Source organism: Pithys albifrons, chromosome 2, assembly GCF_047495875.1.
Source record: "Pithys albifrons albifrons isolate INPA30051 chromosome 2, PitAlb_v1, whole genome shotgun sequence".
Classification (NCBI taxonomy): Eukaryota; Metazoa; Chordata; class Aves; order Passeriformes; family Thamnophilidae; genus Pithys; species Pithys albifrons.
The window spans coordinates 83,792,371-83,812,125 of NC_092459.1; the positions used below are offsets into that span (position 1 = coordinate 83,792,371).

The window sequence follows — 19,755 nt, forward strand, 5'->3', positions numbered from 1 at the left end:
GAAGTTTTCTGCAGTATTTGTCCTATAATCTATTACAGGTAGTTGTGCTATAGGTGAAAAATAGGATAGTAAGAAAATAATACATTAGCTCATTTTTATGTTTTCCTTTTCAGTATTGGATGGTTAAGATTATTACACCACTGCCTCACTCACATTAGTGATTTGGAAGGAATGATGGCTAGTGCTGCAGCACCCACGGCTAATCTGTTGCAGACATGTGCTGCTTTACTGATGTCTCCTTACTGTGGTATGCATTCTCCAAATATTGAGGCTGTGCTTGTAAAAATTGGGCTTCAGTCCACCAGAATTGGCCTAAAATTGATTGACATTCTTCTAAGAAACTGCTCAGCATCAGGGAGTGATCCTGCAGGTGAGTGCAATGTTTTTCTTTTCAGTTGTTGCTTAAAAACATAGTTTGTATGAAGGTACAAATACAATATATTCGTCTGGGTTGCCAGAACTTCCTGTTGTGTTTTATTATGCCTCAAAGTATCACAGTCTTTGTATGTGGGTAGTTCTGCAACAGTAAAGCAGTGAAACCAGGGTTGTTTTGGTTTTCATAATTAGGTGAATGTTTTGAATACAAAGAGTAGGATGTGCAATGTATCCTAAGTGCCTCTAACTATAGATACTGCGTCTAGATATTTGAAAATAAAAAGCATTCAGAAATACTGCTGAGGAAAACAAATACAGTAGTTGGCCATCAATAATCAGTATGAATTCTGAATAGTACTAAGCACTGAAAACTTATATGTGGAGGTACGTAATTAAGATACAACTACAGTCTACATCCCACAGTGAGATTTTGCAGAAGCTGTTCTGTTAATGCACTGGTGGTTTTGTATTTGATTTCATACCACTTCGCTGTTTTGGGGCTTTTAAATGAAAGAAAACTAAATTCCTATTCTTCCTGTTTTGAGGTGGCTAACAGAAAACACTCTTTTTAAAATGGCTTCCATGACTTCTTTTCCCATGAGTTAGTATTTCAGTGTAGACTGCTGTCTTTTACTAGAATGATGTGAGATAAGGGCACAGTTTCCTACAGGGCAGGAGATGTACACAGTGAAAAGTTGAATAGGATTTAATCTGAGGAAATCTTCAGCTGTAGTCCCACTGATGGAAATGGGAGTTAAATAAGCTTCCAGTTTGAAGTAAGTGTTTGCCTCTGTGAAGCATGAGGTTTAACAGCTCTGTTGGAACTAATCATATCTTTCTGGAATGTATTGAAGAAAATCCTACTGTGTAAACCTGTAAGTCCTGTGTCTGATGAATGTTGTAATGACTTTTCCTTTCATAGTAAGGCTGAACATTGCATTGAACATACAAAATGCATGGGTTTGAGGCAGTGGTGCATATTAAGATTTGCATCCTTATGTAATGCAAAACTTAGTTCAATGATAATATTGCAATTCTATAATGTCATTAGTACACTTAAAAATATGTATGTAAGTACTTCTATTATTTCCCCTTCCCCTTTTTTTTTTTTAATGCGGCAAGATCTGAATAGCCCTTTACTGTTTGGAAGATTAAATGGTCTCTCTTCTGACTCCACAATAGACATTCTTTATCAGCTTGGAACAACTCAAGACCCTGGAACAAAAGATAGGTAATGTAATGTGGGTTGTCACGTGGAAGCATATACAAAAAAAATCAGCTAAACAGTGTTTGATATTAGTGCATAAAACCTTTTTTTTTAAAAATTTGATTGTTATGAGATAACATGGAAGGGGAGAAATCTGGAGACTCTTTCAAGCTTTCTCTCCTAGCTCTTTGCGTGGTCTACAGAGAATGCTGTCTCTCTTTCTGCTCTTAAAAATGTGATAAAACTTTGGTTTTCAAGTGACTTTTCTCTTACTCAGAACTTACATATCTGCTTTATTTTCTTTTTCTGTAGAGAGTTTATATTTAGCTGTCCAAGATAAGTGTTTTAAATTAATTTGTGCCCCAATCTAAGTCTTGAGAAAACAGAGCTTGAGCTCACTCTTGAACTTTACTTCCAAGGAAGAGATAAATGTGTAAATTGGATTACAAAAACACAGCAAGCCAATTTGATTTTAAGTGTTTCTTTGATCCTTTGTAACATGCATCATCTTGCCTTACAGAATTCAGGCATTGCTGAAATGGGTCAGTGATTCCGCGAGAGTTGCAGCTATGAAGAAGAGTGGCCGGGTCAGCTACATCTGTCCCAACAGCTCAACGCGGGAGTACGGGCTCTTGATGCCGTCCCCATCCCATCTGCACTGCGTGGCAGCCATTCTGTGGCACAGCTACGAGCTGCTGGTGGAGTACGATTTACCAGCACTGCTCGACAGAGAGCTCTTTGAGTAAGTAAAGCAGCGTTACACCACGTGATTTTTATTACCACCCGTTTGGGTCACTGAAATGACACCACCTGAAGTGCACGTATTGTTCAACCGTAGTGGCAAGTGACATCCCTGAGGCTGATTGATGGAGCGATACCTTAAGATACCTAAAGGGGCAGTTTTGTAGTTCTAACTCCTGTCAGATCTCGGATACCAAGCAGGGTCAGCCCCGGTTAGTACCGGGTGCTGTGACAGTCCCAAGGACTTCACTGTCACTGTCCAAGCTTGCTTGGCTCTGGCAGGTGGAGCTTAGGCCTTAAAGGGTGGGGCCGGTTCTGTGCACGCTGAGCCTCACCTAAAAATCCACTGTACAGGCTGGAAGGGCACACCCACGTGGGGAGAGCCCTGCCCAAATCTGCATTCACGAAGCCTGGCCATACATACAAGTTTAAAAAATAAAACAGCAAATGCGTCTATGTATGTGAAAGGTAACCTGCCCCATGTTTTTGTTTTGAGATCTTTTAGTGAACTGTTCTTGTTGAAATTGTCTGCAGTACTTTTCACAGTACCTGTAAGTGATCTTCATTAGTGTGCTCTTATATAAGCCTTGTTTTATTTGTCATGGTATCCAATATCTATAACAGATACCTGAGAGCTGGGAAAGGGGGGATTTTTTCTTGAACTTTTTAATTTGGGCTTTAGTTCTGTCAAAACAAAACAAAAAAAGACAAGCCACATAACTTTGTTTTATGTGCTTTATAGAAATGTTAAATTACTGTATCTAGTCAAACAGCTTTCATTTATACCATTGAATACCATTCCACTTAATGAAAGGAATTTTGGTTGCACATAGTTTTGTTGTTGCTGTTTTTCTGCTGCCTTACTTTCTCCCTTAGGCACAGACAAACATTCAAACACCAGGACGTGTACAAGTTACAGCAATAGGTACAAGCATGTGGAGCTCATATGTATGTGTAACATGATGGTCTTCAGATTTATGGTTACAAGCAAGACCTTTTCCAAAGACACTTCAGTGATACTGTCATATAAATAATTGTTAATTCAAAATGACCTTGCTCATTTTGGCAGTCAATTTAAGGATTTTAAATTGCACGTCAATTAGTCCTTTTACCAATACACTTTAAAAGAAATACATTTTCAGGCATTTTAACATTTGGAAAGGAATAACTGATAAAAGCAGAGTTCTGTTTAGATTTATATAAAAATGGATTTCACAACTGACTTCCTTTCTTTTGGAGGAGAGTGTGTTGTTTTCATTACAGGGCAAAATGATAGAATATTAATAAAACTATCATACCTAGTTTGACTATGCATGTTGTAATATAGCCCTGTTCCTCTGCCTCCTGCCAGATAAAAACTATAGCTCATATCAGCCACCATCTGGAGCAAATTATAAAAAACATTTTTAATCAATATAAAGGCATTGTTATCAGACTTATGGGTAAATAATTCTTCTAATAAAAATAACTTCTCATGTGTATTCTTCGTCCTCTTTGGTATTGTAACTTTTGAAATATTTTAATGGATTGTGTATGTAACTCCCAAATTTCTCCTTCATATGATAAATCACTTTTTTCTTGGAAATATTTTCCCATCATCCCCCTTTTCAATTTCAATATTTTTGCTTTGGCCAGTGGATACTAATTTATTCCTTAGTTATTTTTAATATGTTTTGGGGGAAAAATCCTATTTTTAACAGAGCAGGAACTTACCCAGAAAATATTGGCATTACAATTGTGTGAATATATAGTTGGAGAAGCATTTAAGCATAGCTTTATTACATGTGGACTTTGAGAAATTTGACTGTCTTTCCAGAGATATAGGTCCTGTGGTCACTGGGATGAGTTTTGTGTTGGCAAGGGGTTTTATGAGCCATCCTCTAGACTGGTGATAAATCTAACTTCTGGTTAAGCCCATTCTCTGCTCTATATTCTTAGAGTGCCCTTAGAATAAACATAGAATAACATTTCCATCCAGAAGAGGGAAAAATAATCCTTGTCTTCAAATGAGAATGTAATGTATGATGATACATCCAAACTTACTTAATAACCTGGCATTGAAGTGGCATGAAGTGTGTGTTCACCTTGGTATGTAAATGTTAAGATAATGTAACTTGTGTATGGTGTCAGGGTACTGAGAATGCAGTTTGGAAAACTGCAGGGTTTTTTTTAAGTACTTCTACTCTGAACACTTCTGTGTGAAGAAAGGATCATTTCACTGTTTTACAAGTACCACTTCTGAAATTTAGGCTGTATGACAGGAGCTAAATTCTGCATTCATGTGCTGTGGATTAGCATTCAGGCATAGTATTTGGATGTAAGTGAGGTCAAAGGTAGGTGGGATTTTAATATCTCTGAGGAATAAGTCTGGTATTGTCTTGTGTCCTAAGTTTAGGTTGAGCAGGGGGATAGCAAGGGTAGCGTTGTTCAACCAATAGAATTGTTGCCGTTTTCATTCTTTTTGCAGCATCTTTAGGCAGAGGGCTAATAAAGCAAATTTTAAAATATTTTTGGAAGCATTTTAAATTCTTTCACTTCTTAACAAAGGATTTAGACCTTTACATAAATGGCCCTGTGTGTGTATGTGTGTATGATCTTAATAGCTGCTGCACAAGGAGGTTGCAGTTGGTTAAAAAATGGATGTGTTACAGCTGCCCAAAGACTGAAATCTGTTTTACAAGTGCAGCAAACCAGGTAAGTTCGTTTATATCTATTTTAAATATGAGAAAAGAAATTTAAGCATACAGTTGAGAAATGCCTTTTGGGTAATCAGTGTTTGGCTTTCAGGCTCTACATGGTGTTTTACAACAACTTCTGCAGTAGTTAATCATAAATGTGGAAAGATGGTTTATGAACTAATGGAAAAAATGGAAATATGAGTGGCAAGCTGTGCGTTGACAAGATTTTCTGTCTTCTACAGGTCACTCTTTAACTGGTCCATGTCTCTTCCCTGCAACATGGTTTTGAAGAAAGCTGTTGATAGTTTGCTTTGCTCAATGTGCCACATCCACCCAAATTATTTTTCCTTACTGATGGGCTGGATGGGTATCACTCCTCCTCCAATGCAGTGTCAACACAGACTGTCTATGACCGATGACAGCAAAAAGCAGGACCTTAGTTCATCTTTAACAGATGACTCTAAAAATGCACAAGCCCCTCTTGCACTAACAGAGTCTCACCTGGCTACTCTCGCTGCCTCATCTCAGTCTCCTGAAGCTATCAAGCAGTTACTGGACTCAGGTTTGCCTTCACTGCTTGTAAGAAGTCTTGCTAGTTTTTGCTTTAACCATACTTCTAGCTCTGACTGCACTGCACAATCCATGGATGTCACCCAGGACAGGCTGAGGAGGCATCATGTTCCACAGCACTTTAATAAAATGCCTATCACGGCAGACCTGGTTGCTCCTGTTCTCAGGTTTTTGACAGAAGTTGGCAACAGTCACATGATGAAGGATTGGTTGGGTGGCTCTGAAGTCAATCCCTTGTGGACAGCACTTTTATTTCTGTTGTGCCATTCTGGTGCTACCTCTGGAGGACACAACATGACAGCACAACAGAGCAGTGCAAGATCTAGCTTGCTTTCCTCGTCTGTAACAGCAGGACTGACCACTCAGCAGAGGACAGCAATTGAAAACGCAACAGTGGCTTTCTTCTTACAGTGCATCTCTTGTCATCCTAATAACCAGAGACTTATGGCACAGGTGAGACATAATGTTTTAATTTACTAATAGGTACAGCTAACATTCAAAACTTTCTGTTTTTTAGATTACTTTAGGGTAAGCTAGAGCGGTCCCGTGGTGTAAAGGAGAGCACTCTGGACTCTGAATCCCAAGGACCTGAGTTCAAGTCTCAGTGGGGACCATCCCCAGGCAGTTCAATGCCTCCCTGCCATCCCATCCCGTCAGATCTCAGATGCTCAGCAGGGTCAGCCCCGGTTAGTACCGGGTGCTGTGACAGTCCCAAGGACTTCACTTTCACTGTCACTGTCCAAGCTCGCTCGACCGTGGCAGATGGACCTCAGGACTTAAACGGTGGGGCCAGTTCTGTGCATGCTGTGCCTGACCTAAAAAATCCACTGCACAGGCTGGAAGGGCACACCCACGTGGGGAGAGCCCTGCACAAATTGCGTTCATGAAGCCTGGCCATAGATAGTGTAGCTTGGAGTTTTGTAAGCTGTTGTTGACTTGAAAAGTTTTATAGCATAATTGTTAGCTTGCTGGTCTGAGTCTAAAAAGTGTAAAAATGTTCTGGCATGACCATCCAATCTTGTGTATAGATTTGTATTCCTCTTGCTTTAGAGGAATGAAGTTTAGACCAAAATCCAAAAGATTGCATTTAATTGGATAGGTCTACACTTTTGTGAAATGGAATATGAACATCAAGCTTCATACACATATTTAATGTTAGTAACCTAAGGAGATGCCTTGGGAAACTTGCTTGAGCAACTGTGTCCAAGGAACTACAGTCTGTTGCAGAATATGGCTTTGGGTTTGGCATTCTAATTCAAAGTCAGCTATCCTCCTCACCTTTGTTAACCTTGCAGACCTAGCTGAATAGGAGTATAATTAAAATAAAAGGTTGTTTAACAGTAAAAAAGATGATGATGCCCTGGGAAGAGGTAGACTTAATAACAAATTGAGTCAGTTCTTGGTTAATGGCTGATAGTAAAACTGCATTATGCAGTTGAAAAATTTTGTTTTAGGAATTCAAAAGCTCTTGTTCTAACTATTTTCAGCTTTTTCTCTTTTTGAGTAGTCTACATGCTTATATTTATGCTGTAGCCAGTTTTTTGAACTTTTATATAAAGAGCCTTATTTGCTGCTGGTATTTTCTTCAGTGATACTCATTTCTGATCTGATTTGAGTGACAATTGGAAGGTACATTTGTACTACTTGAATGCCTATTATGGCTATGTAGAGTTACATTGTAGAGACTTAAATATAGAAATATTTTGAATCTGATGTCATTTTGCATTTTCAGGTTCTCTGTGAATTGTTCCAGTCCTCTCCTCAGCGTGGGAACCTTCCAACCTCTGGAAATATTTCAGGATTTATTAGAAGGCTTTTTTTGCAGCTGATGCTAGAGGATGAGAAAGTGACTTTGTTTCTTCAGTCCCCTTGTCCAGTAAGAATTTTTGATACAGTATGTTAAACATGGAATAGGTTTAATCTTTGAAAAATAACTCTGGTTATATTCAACTTTGAAATGTCAAACAGCAGATTTTCCTGCTCTACACATTATGGAATTTTGGAAAGGAAAGTGTTGTTGAATTTTAAGTCAGCATTTTGGAAAAACATTCAAGGCACTGTGTTAAGATAAAACTATCTTGTTGAAAATCTGCTGCTTCTGAAGGATCTGACAACTGAAATTTATCTTGCAGAATACTTTTAATAGCATCCTTACACAGTAGCAGCAAATATAGATACAAGATCTAGTCCTTTCAGTAGTCCTTATGAGTTTCATTAAGGATTGGTCATAGTCAAAACTGGCAGAGACCCTTCAGCATTAGGCAAAATGCCATGAATGAATTCCTGAGTGACAAATACTTGAATTAATTTATAAAGCAGATGTATGCTTTATGCATCCACATGCTTCACTGGAACAGAACCATAATTAATGACTGAAGTGCTTTCCATTGAAGGCTGTGAATTAAAAAATACAGAAAAAATGGGAGTTATTAAAAGGTCCAATGCTCCCACCCAGGATAATTTTTTTTTTCATTTTAGTTTCTCCATCTCAGAAGAAAAGTACAACATGAGATATATGACAGGGAACCTGGATCAGATAGTATAAAATAGAAAAGGAGAGACAAATACAGTTTTAGCACAAACATTTAAATGTTTTGTTTTAACCTGCCTAAGTAATTGTTAACAGGGCCATTGATAATGTGAAAGTAACATCCATTTTCTGAAATGCTACAAACAACAGATTTTCACAGAAAACTGTTACTAGATATGTAAAAGCAGCAAAAAAATCTTGAAGCTGTCATAATTCTGTTTGTCCTGTTAAAAACACTGGGAAACAGTCTGTTTTTACTGGGATGATTCCTTCTCTAACAAAGAGAAAAACTTTAAAAGTAATCTGGATGTACAGCATATTCTTCTGGTATATCCAACAGCATAACTTTTCAAAGATTGGATCCCTATTTTTATCTTTAAAGTTCTTACCAAAGCAGACAATGATACAGAATGTGAACAGGACTCAGTTTAAAATATGTTATGATAAAACATTTGAAATGTTTTAGCTAGTAGTGTCTTAGTTATCTGTCATAATAGCAAAAAGTAGATACTAAGCCTAGAATAAACTTCCTTGTCAAGTCAGAGTAATAGAGAAACATCATCTTTCTCTACTCCAAGTATATTGTGATTTTTTTATTTTAATTTCAGAATTAAGTTTTCATTTCATAAATAATTGCAAGTCTCAGACACTCATTTTTTCTCTCGTACTACAACTATGTAAAATATTTATGTTTTTTAAAGCAAAGGTATCATAGTGTTTCTGATCCTAAAAATATTCCAGGCATTCAAAGCAAATAATTTTGAGGTAAAAAATTAAACTTGTCCTAATTTGGTGCATTTTTACTCTATGCCTCCAAATTTAAAGGATATGTAGTTTTTCTTTTTTGGCACACTGGTGATTTAGCTTTATCTTGCCAAGGTGGCTTTATAAGAGTTTTTATTTCTCAGTCTTAAAGTCATGTTAAATGTTGACATGTTTTTTCCTTTCAGCTGTACAAAGGTAGAATTAATGCTACTAGTCATGTAATTCAACATCCAATGTATGGAGCTGGACACAAATTCCGTACTCTTCACTTGCCTGTCTCAACAACTCTGGCAGAAGTTCTTGATCGCGTGTCAGGCAAGTTGGCAACAGTTCATGCTTTTGGTTTGGTTTTTTGGAAGATACAGTTTAAAAAAAAAATTCATATTGATTGTTTGACCACATAAATGATACTGCAAATATAAGTGTTCAAAACACTGTGTCTTTCATCCAGTCACTTAAATATTCCCACATTATTTTAGTTGAATATCCTGGAATTTAGTTGTGTATGTCAGGGTGGAGATCAAATCATATGACTGTGAAAAGGACATTGATGAAAGCTCCTTCTAATTTCTGTGGATATACATTTGTCTGTTATATAAACATTTGCCTTTGCTTACAAAATGGAAATTAAAAACCATTATTTACTTTTAGATTTTAATTTTAAAATTCTGCACAGAGGATAATATTAAGGGATAATGTTTGGTTTTTAAAGTTCAGTACCTTTAGTTATACTACTTGAATATACATGGACAGGTGAGCCCCTGTGTAAGGAACTTTCTTGACCAAGATTCCACAGATCATAATATGAATTTTAACACCTGAGTGGTAGATCTCTTAATTGTAGAAAGAAACTCACTGTTAACTGTAGTGTTTATTTAATACTTTAGAAAACAGAACCATATGTTAAAGATTAGGGTTAATGATATTTTTTTAAATTTTTAAATTTAGTTTAAGAGTAGAATTCATACTGAAGATGTCATGTCCATGGCAAACCTCTGTAGGTAGAACCAGGCAAGATGCAAGTTGATTCTCCTCCAGTAATAAAGAGAGCCAAAATTGTTTGGACATGTTATATGATAAATCAGGTTTATACATGCCTAATTAAAAAAAAACAACCAACAACAAAACACAAACAAAGAAAAACACAAACAAACCAAACTCCCCAGCATTTCCTCCTTATTTTTAAGATGTGGTTCTCAGTAATGTCAAAGAAAAGTCAAAGATCATTATAGCGGTTAACGTTTTTTCCATATTGGAGATGTGCATTGAGGGGTGTGCACTTGCACACTCATCTGACTAGGTAAGTGAGTTCTTCTGTGTAGTTTTTCTTGTATGTGTACTTTTTTGGAAAGTGTAGGTCAACTTTTAATTTTGGAGGCACATCTTTGAGGAGATAAGAGGAACTATTGCTTTTTTAAATCTACTGAAAATCTTTACATTGACATTTTTGACAAATGTTTTAGGGCAATAAATATGTGAACTAACAAGGTGATAGTGCTAAAGTACTGGAGTATTTTAATATACTAAATGGTAAAATGGTATTTTCAGGAGACTAGATAGATAGAACAAGCTGTGCTTTGGGATTTTAATCAGAAAGTATTGATTCCTAGCAAAATGCTTGTAGCTTACTTACCAAGGAGTAGTTCACTCTTTCTGATAGAATTCTGTATTTGTTTACTGTCCAGGCACAGTCACATGTAGAATGTGACTAAGGTCTTTCTGACCACAAACTGCACAAGGATCTAATTACTGTAATGGGTGGGATGGTCACTTCATATGAGGTGGGGATCAGTTGTTGAGCAGTGATATAAACTGTACTGAATAGCTGCCTTAGTGGTGTATTGTAATCAACTTGATAACCAGTGCTAATAGGGGCTGGGGAGGGGAATGTGATGATGGGACAGACTGTAATGTCTGTAATTGAAAGTGGTCAAATGCTGACTTTGTAGGGCAGCACAGCTTTGGGTTTCACTACAGCATTGTTAAAGCCTCAGCTTAACTCTCATTTGAAATGGGAAGAATTGATTCTGGAAAAGTTAAGGTTCTCTTATGTTTCCATCCCTTGTCTAATGTGATTTCTCTGACTCTTAAAACTTGTATGCCACTCCATGTAGTCCATGGCTAGGTCAGTAAGGAAGACCTGAGTATATGAGGAGTGAACTGTGTATTTCAGGTGAGAAGGAGAGAGAAGGGATGGGCTGGGGAAGAAAAGAAAGAAAAGACTGTCACCACTGTAACAATAGGAAGCCATGAAGATCCTGTATCAGTCTGTCCCTTGGGCTTTTTTCTTAACTGCACTGCTAATGTCTCAAATCAATCGTGTCATACTTTCTGCATAAATAAATTACATTTAGTGCATTCATTTCATATGTTTTCTCCCACCTTATTAAAAGAAAGGGGTGAGAAGGAGTTTAAAATCAGTGTTAAATCTTCTGCTCATATCCCTTCACCACAGGAAGAAAATGTGCAGTACTCCCCAGATAGGATTGTCTAGGATGAGTAACAGTTGCTTTGTATTTCACACACCTTAGTCTGAAGTTACTAGTCTTGTCTGGTCAGAAAAATTCAAAAAAAAATCCGGGTATTACCCGGGTAGTAAAAATACCATTCCTTAAGCTTCATTAATTTTTTTAATTATCTGTAATGGGACGAAGCTAGAGCAACTCAGAAGTGTCATAATAATAGTGGTAATAATGATGAGAATTTTTTGAAAAGCCAATGACCAGTCACATATATATATATATATATATATATATATATATATACACATATATACACACACACACACATATATATACATATATATAGGTAAATATACAAACACATACATACATACAGAGAGTGTGTGTGTGAGTGTTGGGTCCTAAGTAGCAGCAGTTTCACTCTATCTTCTTTGGTCCCTGCTACTGTCTGACATAAACATAACCAATGTCTTCAGGCACAAATCATAATGTATTTCCAAGCAGCTGAACCACATCCCTTCCAGTACATCATCCATTGGTGTCACACAATTAAGGGTAGCTGGATAGTGCTTTTAGGTCTTGAGTCTGGTTATACCTTAAAGCTGCTGTGGCTATGTGGAAACAAGTTACTAATCAGATGCAATCAGGGAATTACTTGGCTATTTTGGTGCCAGTGTTGTACCTCACAAGGTGTGAAATGATCAATTGGCACCAATCATCAGTGATTTAATGGATTGGATTAGATTAGATTAGATTTAATAACTTGCTGGTACTTGTGATCTACACTAATAATTGAATCAAAATGGTTGAACTGCAGTAATCTAATGTTCACTTAATGAAACAGTTCAGGTTCTGGATATGTAATGTACTATAGGCATCTTTCAATACCAAAGGAACAGTAGTACTTGCTGGTTCAGGAATTGGATCAGTATGTACTACGAGATACCCAGACCTAAATACAACAGTTTACTTAAATAAGTCTGCAGCTGTCCTTGAAAAAAAAAGTTTTGAAATTTCTTTTTTGTTGGATTTGGTGGTGTTGTTTTGTTGAGACTTTTTTGTGTTTTGGTTGATTGCAATGGTTTAGTGTTGGGGATTTTTTAACATGAATACACTTGATTCATCAGGTAATGGTTTTAAACTGTTAGAGATTTAAATTGTCAGAGAACAGATTTTTGGGGGAAGGAGGAGCCAGAATTACCATAATACCTTAAGGTGTAGATATTTACAAGAGACTAAAGCAGTTGAGAATAGCCTTATTAACAGCTTAGAAACTGTATGAAATGCCTATCATTTTTTTGTTTTATTTTTTCCCCCTCTGTAGATACACCCAGTATTACAGCTAAGCTGATAAATGAACAGAAGGAAGATAAGGAAAAAAAGAACTATGAAGAGAAAGAAAAAGTTAAAGCAGAAAATGGATTTCAGGACAATTACAGCGTTGTTGTTGCTTCTGGTATGCCTTTTTTCTTTCTCTACCTTTTAAAATATGGATCTTTCTAATACCAGAAGTGTTTGTGGGGAAGAAAATACCTACAAACAATTAATTTTACTACTAATGATGGTTAGAAAAATTGTGGTACCCATTTAATGTAACTGACTGTTAGGTAGTTAAGATTGGTTCCTGATGAAAGAGCTGCCTCTGGCAGATGATATACTTGGACAAATTTGTACCTAATTTATATGTGTCAGTGCTATCTTTGGGGATGCTGTTGCCAGAGTATTTTACACACACCTGGACCTTGGTGGATATTATTTCCTTTACCTTTTTGCAGTAGGTAGTGCATCATTGTTTTATCACCTTTACTCCCAAAATATGCTTTGGAAATAAAAGAGTCCATGTACTTTGCGTAACAACTGGTGGTACTCAGCTAAAAACTGTCAGATGGAGTTGTAGGCATAAAACCATGTTATTCCAGTATAGTTTCTTCCAGAGCATTCACCTTCAAAAACTAATGTGAAGAACCTTCTGAAATCCTTCACGTAAACCCTTTTTCTCTGAATCTACTGTTGGAGGATATAGATTAACTATAGTAATTTTTCAGTGATACTCAAAGTTTACAGTTCAGACAGTGGCTGTAGAAGTCATTAGTCTTTCAGTTTAAAGTTCTGTTGTGTGTGAGAGAGAGATTAATGAACTTAAAGCTACTCTTCTGCTATCTGGCTTTCTGTCTTCATTGAGGTACCTTAAGTTCATTTACACTTCATGAAGCATGGAGAAGAAATGCTGATTTCGTTTGACTTTTGGCACCAATATTTCTTAAGCTTTTTATTTCAGATTTTGAGATGTAGACATATCTCTAAACTCAAATGTTGAACAAGGCAGCAGCTTTGTGGTTCTTGTTATACATTTAAAGGAACACAGCTGATGTTAATAACAGCATCTTTAGCTGACAAGGTATTTACAGTAGGTGCCACTTACACATGGTTTAGTAATACCTAAAGTATTAATAGATCCAAGCAAAGGGTTAAAACATGAATAGGGAATCTAGGAAGAAAAAAAATCTTATGCCAAGCTTTAAGCTAGGACATAGCAAAGTCAGCCATCACTGATTCTACCGCCTGATACAGCCCAGTCCATATTAGAAACAAGCAGATATAAGTTTTTTCTTACTTTGTTTCTGATTTTTTTCCAGTTAAGAGTTTTAATGTAAATTTGTTTCATTTGCATTTGTTTTTGCTACCTGTTTGTGAGATCTCTTCTTACTTGTCATTGATTTTTCTGGGGATTTTTTTAGTGTCCTCAGAGTCTCATGAACCCAGTATTTTACTATTTTCCTATTAGTAGAGTTAATAGAGGGCCAAAGTGGTATTTGGAGTGTGATCTTCTTGAGGTAAGCTAGTTCAGTATACTGAGATTATTAGAGAATGTGTTCTGTATTAAAGCTGCTCCTAATGATCAGCTGAAACCAGCATTTCAAGTGTAGATGTTTAGTTTTGCAGTTGCTCTTGGATAATGATCTCAGTAATTGTGTGTGTCTTTGTATCTGGACCTGCTGACTTTTTAACTTGATGTGTCACTGGCATAGAAGGGGACATGATTGCAGTATAATTTTGCTGTACCTTAAGTCAAAATGAGTCAGTCTTGCTCTGTAAGATCAGTAAATTTTTATGTAGCTACGCTGCCTTCTGATTTTCATGTGATGCTTACTTCTAATGTTTTAGCTAGGCAACCATAAAAGCACATTTAAAGATGTCTTTCACTACACATGGTACTGTCAGTAGTGCAACTGAACTTGCCTTCATAGGCCAGACAGGTGGTTATTATCTGTAGTCTGTCAATATGAAAAATTTTGCCTTTCTTGTTTTCAGTTATTTTGTTGGTGGGGCCCATTGTGAGACACGCTTTAACTAGAGTAGGATCAGAATAGCTTTTGCTTTTTTATGGATGATGTGATCTAGCACAGTTATGGTTTGCTTTATGTTTGGAGCTTAGGAGAATGTGCAGCTTTAACTGTAAAAAGGCAAGGATTATATCCAAATACATTTTATACAGGAATGCTATTCTGATGTTTAATTAGCCAGTGAGGTAAAGTTCTACTTTTTTTCCATCAATGAAGTGTTGAGTACAATGTATCTTGGCTAAATGAAGTTATTAAATACTAGAACAAATTTTGATTTTTTTTTTTACATCTGTACTAGGTTTGAAATCTCAGTCAAAAAGAGCTGTTTCATCCACCCCTCCACGTCCACCATCAAGGCGAGGAAGAGTGATGGCAGATAAAGTAGGTACCTCTTCCTCAGGAGGAGAATCTTCCAGCAAGACCATTAGTGTTCCAGTCTTTCATCTATACCATAAACTTCTACCAGGTAACTTTAATCACCAAACTTTTGATCTTTTTCAGTGGCTGACACGTCATCAGAAAGTAGTTACAATGCTAATGAACATCTTTATCTTTCTGTTGAGCGTCTTTGAAGTCTGGAGCCCTTCTGGGCTTGTAACAGCTTTCAGCTGGAAAGCACTATACCATCTGCAACTTCAGCATCATAGTATCGTAGTGGCTTGAAAAACCTAACAATTATATTGGTTCTTCTTGAGGTTTAGTTACTTGTTCCTAAACTAAATCTCAAAAAATTTCCGCTTTCACTCACAAATGAAAGCAGTGTGGGTTTGTAAAATGATTGATGTTTTCTTTCACCTGCAAGGCAGAACTGAACTGATATTTGTCCCCAGTTTTTTCATGTTCTGAATGGCCAAGCAACTTGCATTGCTCGCTGGAAGGTTGATTTGCCAGTTCAGGAATTTTCTTGAATTCCCTAAAATTTATGTTTTAAAAAATAGGATTTCCCAGCAGTTAGTCATGTTTTGCATGTAGCAGATATATTCTCACCTTTTGTCAGCTGTCTGGACAAAGCTGGTGGCAAGGTTGGCAATCTCTCTCGTACTTAAATCAGGAGTAAAGAACAGAAACATGGATGGAACACTAATATTATGCAGAAGAGCTTCTTACCTGTTTTACACTATAAAACCATGGAACTAGCTAATGGAATTAAGTGGTTAACTTCTCATCAAAGTCATTTTCACCCAATAAAAAATACATTTGAAACTTAGTAGCAAATTACTGACTTTGAGGCTATTCTCTGACTATTATTAGAGAGATCATGTACTTGGATTAAAATAGCTAAAATTGATAAGCAAAGCCTGGTGGGATGAGTGGCATGGTTGGCGTGCCATTGGCTACAGGCCCTTCAGGAGTGATAGGCAGGGCAGGCAAGCATGAAGCAAGGCATCTCCAGCTCATTGAGGGTGGGGATTGTCCTGCTCTCCTCTGCACTGGGGCAGCCTCACCTGGAATATTGTGTGCAGTTTTGGGCACTGCAAAGTAACAAAGATATTAAGCCATTAGAGAATAGCCAAAGAGGGTTAGGGTTAGGGTTAGGGTTACAGTTAGGGTTAGGGTTACAGTTAGGGTTAGTGCAGCAAAGATGGTGAAGGGCCTTGAGGTGAAGCCGTGTGAGGAGTGGCTGTGGGCACTTTGTCTGTTCAGCCTGGAGAAGAGGAGACTGAAGGGTGACCTCATTGCAGTTACAACTTCCTCAGGAGGGGAGAGGAGAGGCAGGCACTGATCTCTTCTCTGTGCTGACCAGGGACTGGACCTGAGATAATGACATGAAGTTGTGTCAGGGTAGGTTTAGGGTGGATATTAGGAAAAGGTTCTTTTCCCAGTTAGTGGTTGGTCTCTGGGATAGGCTGCCCAGGGAAATGGTCACAGCACCAAGCCTTCCAGAGTTCAGGAAATGTTTAGACAATGCTCTCAGGCACATGGTATGATTCTTGAGGCTGTCCTGTGCAGGGGCAGGAGTCAGACATTGATTGTTAAGAGTCCCTTCCATCTTGGGACATTCTATGATACTGCTATTTTGGAGACAAATCAAAACTCAGTGCCTGTTTTCAGTATCTAGATGGTAAAGATTGACCACTGATGGTAAGGTAGAACATTCTGTATTTATGGTCTGTTGGGTCATGTCTTGCATGGCAGACAGTTGGTACAGAAATATAAGCCATGCAAAGCAGAATCAGTGATGGAAAAAAGGGCATGAACTTGCACAAAGACAAGGCACTTTTTATTTAAGACACTATCTTCAATTAAAGAAATAGGCTGTTACTAAAGATGTCTTAGATGTTGTGTTACTTAATTAAGTACAGTCAAGATGAAATAGGAATGCTATTATATGATCCAACTCTGAAATATTTAATGTGTAAGTCTACTTGTTGCCAGGAAAAAATAATCTACCTTTAGAGTAACTTGTGATTTCAGGGAAGAACATACTCATAATCCAAAATCTGGAGCCGAGTAATCAGTTTGGACTGTATTGCATGTGCATTTCAAGTCTATATTGCTGCTGAGAGAAGTATTCCTGGCAGTGCCCTTCACTTTTTTTCTTGCTGAGTTGTGCCCTTTTACAGGAGTAGTGAGCTATGCTTGAGATGAATGGGACTGAAAAAGAAATGCAGATTTCTTTGTTTGCCACTTTTGTCTATGTCACCCATTTTACCTTATGGTCACACACCTCTATGCCCCAACAATTCAGAGTGATGCATAGGGGATGTTTAATAGGAGGGGCAGTCAGTACACACTTAAAATGCACATCAAATTACAGCCTTAGCCACTTGATAAATATGCCAAGTGCTTGATCTCTCAGCACAGAGCTGCTTTAGGTAATGTTGGCACACATCTTTCTAATGATTGGTTCCAAAATGATGGGGCCTCTTTTCCTGAGAGAATAAATGATAAAATTAAGGCCTTGGTTTGGAGCCGGATAATATTTAGTCTACTTGGGATCTGTGTTGCAAGTAATGAAGAGCACCTGGATATGTATTTTAAAAGAACCCACTCAGAATTTTCCCCTCTGACTTGATGCCACTGTTGTTTAGGTCAGCCATTGCCAGCTGAAATGACACTTGCCCAGCTTCTGACTCTGCTGTATGACCGTAAACTCCCTCAAGGATATCGATCCATAGATTTGACAGTTAAACTTGGTTCCAAAGTTATCTCGGATCCAAGCTTATCAAAAACAGACTCATTTAAACGTCTTCACACAGAAAAGGGTGAGTGTTCTTACTTTTTGGTGTATTTCTTTTTAAAATGTTTTTATATTGGACAAAAATTGTTTTGATTTTCTTGATAAGAAACAGCAGTTTTCTGTATTTTCTTGGATGATTTACTAGGCACTTTTTTTTTAAACTTGAGACAAATACATGAATCTGCTGTCACTTGCAAGAGGAACACTAATACCTTTGTTTTCTTGTGACACTTTTGCACTCATTGCTTTTAGGTTCTTGTCTCAGGGTTTCCTTGCAAAGGAACCAATACTTTTGAAGTCCACTTTTAAGTCAGAACCAAGAAATAAACACAGTATTGATGATGATGTATTAATTTCTTTTACCTCTGTGTTTTTATAGAGCATGCAGATTTACTAGGATCCTGCCCTGAAGATGAAGCCATCAGTCCTGGGGATGAGTGTATGGATGCAGTTCTAGATGAATCGCTTCTTGAAACCTGCCCCATTCAGTCTCCACTGCAAGTGTTTGCAGGCATGGGTGGATTGGCTCTTATTGCAGAGAGACTCCCTATGCTTTATCCCGATGTAATTCAGCAAGTGAGTGAAAACCTGAGTATCGGAAAACATGCTGAGAGTATTCTGTTTGACAGTATTTTCCTTGTATTTCTGTGTGGTTCAGTGTAACATCTCAGTTATGTGGGGAAGCTGCATTGAATCAACAAGTGTGTAACTCACAGCCCAGTCCAGCTATGTGTGTTGCTTCCCTGTAGATGCCATAGGCTGCTTGTGTGGCCACGTCCTTCTGGGACAAACACATGAGTTGGTTGCTGCTTGCTTCACTTCTGTGAACTCACAAAATATCTTGGAGGGTTCAGTAACATAAAGTTGCTGAGAAAGGCATACTTGCTTATCATTTAATTGCTCATGTAAATGTACCCTCACATAATTTTATGGTTAAATTCAGTTCTGTGTATCTATTATGTAACTTTATTTTAGATTTATTATTGTGCGTAATAAATAACTGTGTAATCTTCATTATATTTATATTCATAAATAATATATGCATTATTTACTTGCATACTTATATATATAATTTCTCTGGAGGTACTTACAGGCATTTCAAAAGTGTCAGCAGTGGCATTAGTGTGGAATTACTCTTTGACTGCTGTTCAAGGTACACAATGTTTGCTAAAAAGGGAAAAATAACCTGTAAGTTACTCAAATTCTGTTTGACTGTATGTTGGGAGTTTTTGGCTGATACTGTTAACAGGAAAGAATATTTATTCCCTTTTAAACTGAGTTAATTATGAATTAAGGGTGCTGTTTAGTACCCTGTCTGTAAAATTACAGCAGTAATAGAAACCCTGTAGTGAGACTGGGTAATTAGCATACATCATTTGTAAATAGTTCTGCAAAGGTCTTAGAGGTCTAGTACTAAAACAGTTGAAAAATTAGAAGTTAAGGAAATATGTTTACATAAATAATTACTGTATTATGAAATCCCAGAGAGTTAGTGTGTTCTCTGTGTTAAAGACGACTGGTACATGGAATTCTGCAACAGATGAAAGGCAAAGTATGACTATGAGAAATCTCATTCCCTTTTTCCTTCTTTTTCTGTAGTCCTGGGAAGCTATTCTCTTTTCACAATTTCTTAGCTTGAGATGTATGTTTGGATTCAAATACTGAAAAAGAATTCTGTGATCCATAAAAACAAATTAAATACAATAATACAAAATAGAATATTTAGAGTGAATACTGATGATTTCTCCAGACCCTTAATGCTCTAATTTTACTTTTATATTTCTCCAAGTCACTGGTACTTTTGATTCTCTTAATGTGTAGATCATTGGAATGAATGCAGCAAAACAGGGCTTTGACTTTCAATTAGGAATTTGGTATTCTGCATAAATTCTGCAAGGGCTT

The 19,755-nt window shown here is 37.2% G+C and overlaps 1 protein-coding gene across 4 annotated transcripts in view; it reads left to right on the forward strand.

Annotated features, from left to right (window-relative positions):
- BIRC6 (baculoviral IAP repeat containing 6) overlaps window positions 1–19,755 on the forward strand; it is a 175,464-nt gene that overhangs the window by 98,907 nt on the left and 56,802 nt on the right. For all 4 annotated transcript variants that reach the window (XM_071575748.1, XM_071575775.1, XM_071575765.1 and 1 more), the window contains 10 exons: window positions 114–370; window positions 1,498–1,606; window positions 2,103–2,324; window positions 5,244–6,024; window positions 7,304–7,447; window positions 9,052–9,181; window positions 12,653–12,784; window positions 14,971–15,138; window positions 17,705–17,878; window positions 18,233–18,429. In XM_071575748.1, coding sequence (XP_071431849.1) covers window positions 114–370; window positions 1,498–1,606; window positions 2,103–2,324; window positions 5,244–6,024; window positions 7,304–7,447; window positions 9,052–9,181; window positions 12,653–12,784; window positions 14,971–15,138; window positions 17,705–17,878; window positions 18,233–18,429 — 2,314 coding nt within the window. The remainder of the gene's footprint in view (window positions 1–113; window positions 371–1,497; window positions 1,607–2,102; window positions 2,325–5,243; window positions 6,025–7,303; window positions 7,448–9,051; window positions 9,182–12,652; window positions 12,785–14,970; window positions 15,139–17,704; window positions 17,879–18,232; window positions 18,430–19,755) is intronic.